This window comes from Tetrao urogallus (assembly GCF_951394365.1).
Source record: "Tetrao urogallus genome assembly, chromosome: 22".
NCBI lineage: Eukaryota > Metazoa > Chordata > Aves > Galliformes > Phasianidae > Tetrao > Tetrao urogallus.
The window spans coordinates 6502237-6513037 of NC_136835.1; the positions used below are offsets into that span (position 1 = coordinate 6502237).

The window sequence follows — 10801 nt, forward strand, 5'->3', positions numbered from 1 at the left end:
GGTTAAAAAAAAAAAAAAAAAAAAAAGGATTTTTTTTTCTGCCAGTTCTTCCCCAGCAGTGTGGGGTTTGTTCTTCTGTAATAAGGAAGGATTTTGTCGGCTGCATGAATTGCCATTTTTGACCCTCTTTTGGCTCTTGAAGAGTTGAGAAGAAACAGCAGCCACAGCCAAACAGGCCGCAGCAACAAAGTGATGCAATGGGCAGCAAAGCCTGTTTTTCAATACTGATCTGGCGTGAATGTAATCTGTAATTTCATAAAGGATTCATTGTAATTTAGTATTAATTCATGTCATTTATTATAAAGTGCTACGAGATGAGGTTTTGCAGCTGTATTTTATTGTCAGCTTCTTTCCAGTGGAGGTGAGGGTGATGAAGGACAAGTGGAGCACCAGAATGGGTGAATAACACCAAAATGGGCAACCCATAAATAGGCAAATTCTCCTAAAATGAGTGAATTGCTTCAAATCCACAGATGAGTGATGCAACCCCAGAAGGATTCGCCCTCTGTGAAGAACTCTGAAACTGGGTGATTTACCACCAGTATGAACTATGCTTCCCCAAAATGAGGGACTATCCCCAAATATGAACTCTGCTCTCCAGAAATGCAATGTGCCTCCAAATGAGTGACCCTCTCCAAAATCAGTGGGAGTTGCCCTGACACCAAAATAAGCACTGTGCCACCGAATGTTGCTTCCCAAAAATGTGGAATGCTCTCCAAATATGATTAACAGTACCCCAGAATTGGTGTCTTCCCCCAAAATGAGTGCCTTTTCCCCCAGATGAGCACCCAAAATAAGTGACACACCCCAAAGCAGCGTGATTCTTCCCAAAATGGAGTCCTTGCCTATTAAGCACCCAGCAGCTCGTTACCCCAAAATATGCCTATTTTGCAAAATGCTGAATAACCATGACCCACAAAAAGTACATTTTTCTACCCCAAAGCTGCAAAACACAGCTTTTTTTACCCTGCGTAATGCAGGATGAGATGGTTTTGGACCTGCTCCATCCCCTGGTTAACCGGGGATGCCTCAGTGGAGTGGAGGCTGGAAATGTGACACCCATCTTCCAAAAGGGCTGGAAAGATGATCGTGGTAGCTACAGACCTGTCAGTCTCATCTCAGTGCCAGGGAAGGTTATGGAATGGATAATCTCAGGAGCCATCACGGATCGATTAAAGGTCAGCCAGGGGATCGAGTCCAGTCAGCGCGGGTTCGTGAATGATAGATCCCGTTTGACAAACCTGATTTTATTCCACGACAAGGTGAGCCGCTTAGTGGATGAAGGTAAGGCTGTCGATGTGGTTTACCTGGAATTCAGCAAAGTCTTTGACGCTGTTCCCCACAGCATTCTCATAGAGAAGCTGGCTGCCCATGTTTTAGATGGGCGCGCGCTCCACTGGGTGAAACACTGGCTGGATGGCCGGGCCCAAAGAGCGGTGGTCAGTGGAGTTAAATCCAGTTGGCTGCTGGTCACGAGTGCTGTTCCCCAGGGCTCGGTACTGGAGCCACTTCTATTCAACACCTTTATTAACGATCTTCATGAGGGGATTGAGTGCACCCTCGGTAAGTTTGCAGATGACACCAAGTTGGGAGGGAGTGTTGATCTGCCAGAGGGGAGAAGGGCACTGCAGAGGGACCTGGATAGGGTGGGTCAATGGGCCAAGATGAACTGTGTGAGATAACTGTGTGAAGGCCAAGTGTCGGGCCCTGCATTTTGGTTGCAACAACAGGCAACCCTACAGGCTGGGGAGGAGTGGCTGGAAAGCTGCCTGATGGAAAGGGGCCTTGGTGTTCTGATGGACAGAGGGCTGAATGTGAGCCAGCAGTGGGCCCAGGTGGCCAAGAAGGCCAATGGCATCCTGGCTTGTGTCAGGAATGGTGTGGTGAGCAGGACCAGGGAAGTCATCCTGCCCCTGGACTCAGCACTGGTGAGGCCTCACCTTGAGTACTGTGTTCAGTTTTGGGCACCTCAGTACAGAAGGGACACGGAGGTGCTGGAGCAGGTCCAGAGAAGGGCAACAAGGCTGCTGAAGGGCGTGGAGAATATGGCCTGTGAGGAGAGACTGAAGGAACTGGGGCTGTTGAGTCTAGGGAAAAGGAGGCTGAGGGGAGACCTTACTGCTCTCTTCAAATACCTGAAAGGTGATTGCAGTGAGTGTGGGGCTGGTTTCTTCTCACCGGTGATAGGATGAGGGGAAATGGCCTCAAGTTGCACCAGGGTTAAGTTTAGGTTGGATATCAGGAAACACTTCTTTACAGAAAGGATTGTTAAGCACTGCAATGGGCTGCCCAGGGAGCTGTTGAGTCACCATCTCTGGATGTGCTTAAAAACCGTTTGGATGTGGTGATTGGGACGTGATTTAGCGAGGGTTGTTAGAGTTGGGGTAGTATGGTTAGGTTGTGGTTGGACTTGATGATCTTTAAGGTCTTTTACAACCTGAGCAATTCTATAATTCTATTCATTGAATGCAGGGGAAGAAGACACTGGACGCCAGTTGCTTAATTAATGAAACAAATTGTTTATTTCCCAGCTGTGCAGAGGTTTGGGGGGATGTGGGCCGGGGAGGTGCAGGTGACCTGTTTCCATGTGACTGGCCCCATTTCTGGGGGTGCTGAAGTTTGGGGGTGCAGGGCTGCACTGCATCAGGTTGGGCAGAGCACTGCAACGAGAGAGGTGAGCGTGCACAAGTGTGCACAGGCCTGCACTAGGGTGCAGGCGGCTGCAGAGTGATGCATAGATAACAGGGCTGCAGGGGGGTCCACAAAGATGTGCAGCGGTGCACAGTGATGCATGAGTGTGCAGTAGGTTGCATGAGTATGCATGGGGGTGCACATGCATGGTTGAGGGTTTGTATGCACAACTACGTGTGAGCATTCATGAGCTTGCACCAAGGATGCATAAGCATTCATAATGAGGGTGCTTCTGGTTGAATGAGGTTGCACAATAGCTGTAAATGGGATGTAAGAGGATACAGGAGGAAAACAGAAGGGATGAATGAAGAATTCACAAGGCATGCACAAAAGGGAATACAGGGGATGCACCGGGGCATGCAGTGATGTACAAAGAGCGCATGGGGGATGCACAAAAGATGCAGGAGGATGAACAGATGATGCACAAGGGATGCCCAGGAGATGCATGAGGCACACAAAGGATATTCAAAGGAGAGAAATGCACAATGGCGCATTACGGGTGCCCAGGCATTCCCAATGGATGCAGAAGGGCCATGGATGAGTACACAGGGGGTGAAGGAGAATGGACAATGACATGTGAAGGTCCATGAGGATGCTGTAAAGATGCAGGAGGGATGCTCAGGAGATGCACCCAACATGCAGGGGAGATGTAAGGAATGCACAAAAAATGCATGAGACGTGCATGAGCACTGCAGGAGAGGTGCATGAGGGTAAGGGAGATGCAGAAAGGACACACAGTGATAAAATGGGGAATGCCCTTGGGGTATGGAGGATGCAGGGGGGATGCATGGGGCACATGCAGGTACCTTTGAGGATGTAGTCCGTCAGCAGCGTGGGCACCTTCTCATTTCCCTCCTTCATAGCAAACAGGACTGCACAGTGAAAAAGGACCTTGAGCAGTCCATGTATCCCCACATACCTCTATTCAGTCCCCAAACAGCCCCACACCATCACAGAGGCACTACCACAGTGTACCCATTCTGACAGTACCCCAATGGAGCATTTTCACCCCTATCAACCACACTCAGGTGATGCAAAATGGAGTTTTCCACCCAAATTGGCACTGAGGTGGGCTGTAAAAATGGGAAAGGTGGGGCAGGGGAGGCCCTGCAAATCAGCTGTGTTACAGCAATGCAAAATGGGGAACTGCACCCCAAACTGCTCAGGGCATACTGATGCAAAATGAACAATTTTGCCCCAAATTGGCCATGCCGGGGGGTACAAAATGTTTCCCAATGTGCGTGGACCACAGTGATGCAAAAACCAACAGCAGCCATGCTGATGGGAAAGCTTTGATTTGCTGCAGTGGTGCAGATGAGACAACTGTGCCTGAAAACTCACAATGCTTCATTGATACAAAATGGTGTTTCTCCTCCAAACCAGCTGTGCTGCATTGGTGTCATGCATCTGATTGCAAAAAAGGTGGCTGCACCCCCAACTGGCTGTGTTGAAAAAATGTAAAAAAAAAAAAAAAAAAAAAATTCATCCAAGTTGTGGGCACTGCAGCAATGCAAATTGTGTGTTTGTGCCCCAAATTGGCCATGTTATGGTGATTCAATATGGGTCAAGCAAGAACTCACTGTTGGTGAGCATCTGCAGATCCTCAACGGAGGGTGGCGAACCCTTCTTCTCATAGGGAATCACTGTGTTCAGATACTGCAAAGCAGAAAAATGCCCCCAAAACACCTCCATGCCATAAAGCTGCCTCTTTTTTACACCTCACTGATGCAAGCCACCCCAAATTGGTGCAAAAGCAGAAGTGCCAAATACAGCTGCAACTTTCCAGCAATTGCATTTAATTTACAGATGTTTGGGGGGCTATTGAGTTAAATGGATACTGCAAAAGTTATGCTCAAATGCACACGCACCCCTGGCTAGAGAGGACCGAAGGGATGAAAAAGGGCAAAAATGGCACACAAAGGGCTGTGCAGAGCAGGGAGTGAAAGGGGATAAATTTGGGCAAATTGGGGGGAAAAGGCACCTGCTTCTCGTTCGCAGCGGGGCCAAAGGTCTGACGCAGGCCGGATTGCAGGATGCTGGAGATGCCCTCCATGCTGAACCGCTGGGGACACGCATTATCCTGTCACCTCCTGGCATGAGGACACCACCCTGGGCACCAATATCCCCCCATCTCCCCGATCCACCTCCCTGTCACCCCATCCCTTCTTCACATCCCCATGCCTGTCCTGTCCATGTCCAGTGTCCTCCATTTGCTCAATCCCATGTCCCTTCATCTCATCCCATCTGATGCTATGCTATCCTATCCCATCTCATTCCATCCCATTCTACCCCATTCTACACCATCCCATTCCGTGCCATCCCCACATCCGCAGGGCCCCACACCCCACCTCCCCCAGGCTCACGTCCATATTTCAGTCGACCCCATCCCCACCTTTCTGGGCATCTGTCCCCCACGCTCGGGACGACCTCCTTGCAGGCTGAGCCCACGGTCGCGGCGGCGGCGGCGTGCAGCCTCCCGCTGCTCCCGCTGCTCCCCCTGCACGGCCAGCAGTGCCCCAATAAACGCCGTCTTCACCTCCTTCTCGAAGGCCAGCTCATCCCGCCGTGCCAGCTGGGCCACCAGCTCGGCCGACAGTGCCCGGCTCGCTGCCTCTGCGCGCCCTGCTGCCGCTGCCAGCTCCCCGGCCGTCAGCTGCTCCAGCCCTGCCGCCAGCATCATCGTTAGGGTGCACAGCGTGCATGCACTGTACAAAAACGCCTTACGTGCAAGGTGCAGTTGGTGGGATGCCTGGGATGCTCAGTGCAATGCATGTTGCAGTTAGCAAAGGTCCAGTGCAGCTACAGGAATGTCCAGTGCAATCAGTGACATGCACGGTGCAATGAGTGACATCATGGTGCAGTGAGTCTTATTTCTGATGCAGTCAGTGAAAGGCACGGTGTATTAGTTAAGCACCTGGTGCAATTAGTGACATGCACATTGCAATTACGAGAATGTCTGGGGCAATTCATGGCATTCCTCATGCAGTGAGAGCTACTCCTGGTGCGCTCAGCAAAAGCACAGTGCATGAGTGAAATACCTGGAGCAATGATCAAAATGAATGATGCAATTTAATTACTGGAATGTCTGTGGCAATTAGTGACATGCATCATGCAATTATTTGAGCATGAGGTACAGTCAGTAAAATTCTAGAGATAATTAACAAAATGCACAGAGTAATCAGTGAAATGCACACTGTAACCTTTTTACTGCTTTGTGATCAGTGAAATGCTCAGCGCATTGCTGGAACACCCAGCACTGTCATAGCACAATTGCTGAAGTGCCCGGTGTCAGAACAAGGTGCCCTGAGCAACTATGGAAGAGCCTGATGCAATTAATGGCATGCATGGTGCAGTAAATGAAAAGCATTAAGTACAATTAGGGAATATACAAAGCAATTATCAAAATGCCTGGTAAGATTAGGGAAACCCTCCTTGCTGTCAGTGAAACGTAGACAAGGTATATTTGGGGGAAAACCTGGTGCAATTATTAAAAAGTATCATAAAATTTCCCATGTATTTTGGAAAATGTCTGTTGTATGGTGCACGTCAGCAAATTAGGAAAATGCACCAAGCACGGCTCAGGGAAGACCTTGCTGCGTGCAATCATATGCATGCACAGTGCCATCAGAAAAGTGCAGGATGCAAACAGCCATGCGCAGCACAAGTGAGACATTTTTTCAAAATGAACTTGTCAATGGATCACCTGCGTGGCATGCTTAGGATGGCACATGCCACTTAGCAACATGCACTTAGTGCAGTGCACAGTGCTGGAGACATTTTGCAAAATGTGCTGCATGCTTGTTGAAACACAGGACCATCTATAACCATGCTATAAGAAAGATCTCGAAGGGCTCATTTTTTCCAGAGGGCCACCTCCTGATGTCCAATTTGGTGAAAACTGCACCCAGAAAGGGCTGTGCCTGGCTCCTACTGCCCATACCTTCATGGGAGCAGTTGTTGTTGAAGGTGGGGGAGAAGGTGTGCAGCTCACGCAGGACGATGGGCTCCATGCCCCTGCCTCCACCATCACCCTCTGCGTTGGCCTCAGCATCCTCTTCCTCATCTTCTTCCTCCTCCTCCTCCTCCTCATCACCCTCAGGATCCACCTCAGGGTCAGGCGAGCTCTGCATCAGCTCCTCCAGCTCCTCAATGACCTGTGAAGCACCAGTGTCCACATCTGCACTCTGCAGCCCACATCATCCCACATTTGCACCCTGCATCTGACATCTGAGTCCCGCAACCTTGCCCACATGTATGCTCTTGTCCCAAAACAAGTGGATTTGGCCTTTTTGTGTCCTGAGCAGTGTGAGCCCAGTGTTACAGAGACATCCACGTGTCTGGGTGTAGGTACCTGCTCAGCTGTCAGCAGTGGTTCCTCATTGATGCCTGAGTCGTGTTCGCTTCTCTCAGCAAGCTCTTCATCTTCCTTCTCACAGAGCTGCAGGAGACAAGCTGGTCACCTCAGTGGCACCACAGGCACTGCTTGGTGCAAGTATGGGAATGGCATAGGCACAGACATAGCTCTATAGCTCATGGGAAGAACTACCAGAACCACAGCACTGGGGGTGCACTGCCTGTGGGGCTTACACTGCAGAGATGTTGCATGGAGATGCTGCATGGGAGGAACTGACAAGGAGACATTAGATGGGAGAGCTGGATGGAGATGTTGGATGGAGGCAGTGGATAGGGGTTTGGGATGGAGGTGTTAGATCAGATAGGAGTGTTGTATGGAGAGATGTTGGCTTATGAGGTGTTTGATGGAAGCACTGGATGGGGATGTTGGATGGGGACGCAGTGGTGGGTCATATTGGCTGGGGATGCTGGATGGAGGTGTTAGAAACTTCAAATGGTGATGTTGGGTGGAAATGATGAATGGGGACAAGTTTGATGGGTGAATCATAGCAACATAAAATTGCTCAGGTTGTAAAAGACCTTAAAAATCATCAAGTCCAACCACAACCTAACCATACTACCCCAACTCTAACAATCTTTTGCTAAATCACGAGCACCACCACATCCAAACGGTTTTTAAACACATCCAGGGATGGTGACACAACACTTCCCTGGGCAGCCCATTGCAGGGCTTTCTGTAAAGAAGTGTTTCCTGATATCCAACCTAAACTTAACCCTGGTGCAATTTGAGGCCATTTCCCCTCATCCTATCACTGGTGAGAAGAAACCAGCCCCACACTCACTGCAATCACCTTTCAGGTATTCGAAGAGAGCATTAAGGATGCTGCATGAAGAGACTGAATGGAGTCATCAGGTATGGAGATGACAGGGAAATTTCGGATGGTGAAGCCATGGAAGGAAATGGATGGAGGTGGTGGATGAGGACGCTCTTCTCTAGTGACAGGTTGCACAACATCCAAACAGGCTCAATTCAGTGGATTTTTTATGCCGTCCCACAACCCCAAACATAGCTCTTCATAGAATGAACTCATTACAATGAAGCCAATGAAGTAAACACTATTTTCTTCCCAGTTTGGGAACAGATTGGCAAGGACTAACAGGGCTTTGGGGTGCCAAGGGTGTCACAGCCATACCTGGGGATCGATGCCATCAGGGGCCTCAGCCTCAGGGTGCATCCAGGGCTGGGGGGAGCCTCGGGGGACAAAGCCATCAGTGAGGGCATCCCAGACTCTGCAGGGAGGTAGGTGTTTAGTGGGGATCACCAAAATACCCCAGAATGCCCCACAGTGCTGCCTCTCAGAAAGCCATCGTGAAACAGCATGCCAAAATACCACAATGCATCCCAAAGTGAGCCCCAGGACACCCTGAAATACTCCTAATTATTGCCTGGTGGTCACTCCCTCACCACCACTGTGATATGCAAAACATCCCAAAACACCCCAAATTCTGCCTCAGAATACCTTAAAAGTGTATGCACATTAGCATAATTCCAATTCCCCCTAAATCACCCCAAAACAGCCTCCCCTCTCTAATTGCCCCCAACTCCAAACCAACCATAAAAACACTCATTTTGGGATATTCATCTCATCTCCATCCTCATCTGATTTTAATTTCCTCTTATGAAATATTTGACAATGCATAAAAATGGGACCTTAAAAAAAAATCGTATTCCCATTTTTAACAAAAAAAGCAACAAATAAAGAAAAAGCAAATGAGCGTCCCAAAATTTGCTTCTTTTCTGCTCTTAAAGAACCAGCACTTTGCAGAATGCAGCCGCAGATTTCCAGGTTAATTATGGCAATAGCTGGTTAATAATTAGAGGAAAGCGGCGCCTTTAAGGCCTCCACCCATCCCCCATCCATGCACACAGGGCTCATTGAGGAGTGGGGAAAAAAAAAGCCTGTTTTGCCCAAACTGACCCAAAATGACACAATCCACAGCACAAAGTGGCACCATGGGCTGCTGGTGGCAGCACTGCGTTCCGGGCATTCTGCCAAAATGCATTTTTTCTCTGATTTTTCACTGAAAAATACAAAAGCAGCTGAAAAAAAGAAGAGATCTGGGAGCTTTTGGTTTGAAAACAACCACTTTGCTTGGTGAAAAATCAGCATTAGAAAGTGCAGGCTGGCGAGTAACCTCAATTAAACAGGCAAAAAGAAATCCATTAGAAAGGTGTTTGTATGTCAACATCTCTGGAAAAAAAAAAAAAAAAAAAAAACATAAATTCTGCCCCTAAATGGCATTTTGCTACCAAGAAAAAGGTTTTGTGTGAAAATTAGATTTCAATGCAAATGCCACTTATGGCGCTTTTGGCCGCACAGGCAGCGCTGGGCAGATTTTGCTCCCAGCTGCCCCACTTTGGTGCACTGGTTTACATTGCAAGGAGGGGGCTGAGCCCTACTCACAGCTTGCTCACAGTTCACACCCCCAGCTCTCCTCACAAAGCCTGGGCCCGCTGCAATGTCATGTGGAGCACCTGGATATGTATATATCCAGGATACTACAGACACTGCACGGTACTGCATTACCAGGCTGTGAGGGAAGGGCCTGTTTTGCACCTGGAGGGTCACCTGCACGCGCTCAAGGAGGTGCACAGCCCCAGATGTGCCCTGCTCATAGGACAAACACCATTACTCCGCACAATCATGCTGCAATGGGGCAAGCACGTTTCCATGCTGGGAGTGGGGTGTATCTCAGAGCGCTGCACGGTGGCCTGCAGGCCTGAGCGTCCTATGTGTCCTATGTGTCGTATTTGTAGGACACCACACAGAAACTCCATGCAGATGCACAGCTATGCCATGATGTAGGGCACTGAGCAGCACGTGGGGGAAGTCTCAGGGGTATAAGGAGCACAGAAGGCCTAAGGGAGCACACTCAGAGGATACTGCACCAAAAGTTTGGTGCGCTGCACAATCATGCAACAACATGGGGATGGGAATGCGAGGAGACCCACGTTCCCAGCAGGAAGAGGCCTTACTCACTCCTCATCTTGGAGGTGCTCCTCCTCCTCCTGTGCCTGCAGCCTGCCTCTCACAGGGGCCAGGCCCTCAGTGGTGGCATCGTAGTTGCGGAAGCAGACGGTGAGCTTCTCATCGAACTCCTGCACCAGGTCCTCCATCGATTTGAAGCTCATCATCTCAGTCGAGAAGCTCTCCAGCTCAGCCAGTGCTGGGTCCACGGTGCGTTGAGGGGCCCCTCCATTGTCCCCAGGCCCCTCCTCAAACTCCTCCTCCAGGCTTACCAGGGGTGCCTCCATCCTCCTTGCCACCGCTGCCGTCTTAGCTGTGGGGACAAGGTGCCCATGAGGCACCTGCTGCTCACAGGCTGTGTCAGCAGGGCTCCCTATTCCTTTTGCTGCCTGTAATCCCAGTGCCAGTAGTATCCCAGTAGTATCTTAGTGTCTTAGTCGTATCTTGATAGTATCTCAGTAGTATCCCTAGAGCATCTTAGTACTGTCTTCATAGCACCTCAGCAGTGCTGCAGTAATAAGCTGTTGCCTCTTAGTACTATCCCAATACTCTTTACTAGTAGAAAGTGTTTAAAAAGCCCCACAGTATCTTACTGCTGCTCGGATAGTGCAGATAAAGCATTGCATCACTGCATTTTTTACTGAAATGTTAATATCTCAGTAGTAGCCTCATACTGTATCACCTGAAAGTGTCACACTGGTATCAACAATGTGCTGACAGTATCCCAA

At 49.4% G+C, this 10801-nt stretch overlaps 1 protein-coding gene across 1 annotated transcript; it reads right to left on the reverse strand.

Moving 5' to 3' along the window:
* Window positions 1-2643: 2643 nt before the first annotated feature.
* On the reverse strand, window positions 2644-10360 carry FEZ1 (fasciculation and elongation protein zeta 1; the record flags this gene model as incomplete). The annotated part of the gene is made up of 9 exons (XM_079545880.1): window positions 2644-2660; window positions 3498-3563; window positions 4272-4347; window positions 4673-4753; window positions 5084-5355; window positions 6632-6845; window positions 7043-7129; window positions 8238-8334; window positions 10086-10360. The coding sequence occupies 9 exons, from the start codon at window positions 10358-10360 to the stop codon at window positions 2644-2646; spliced, it is 1185 nt and encodes a 394-aa protein (XP_079402006.1).
* Window positions 10361-10801: the final 441 nt, after the last annotated feature.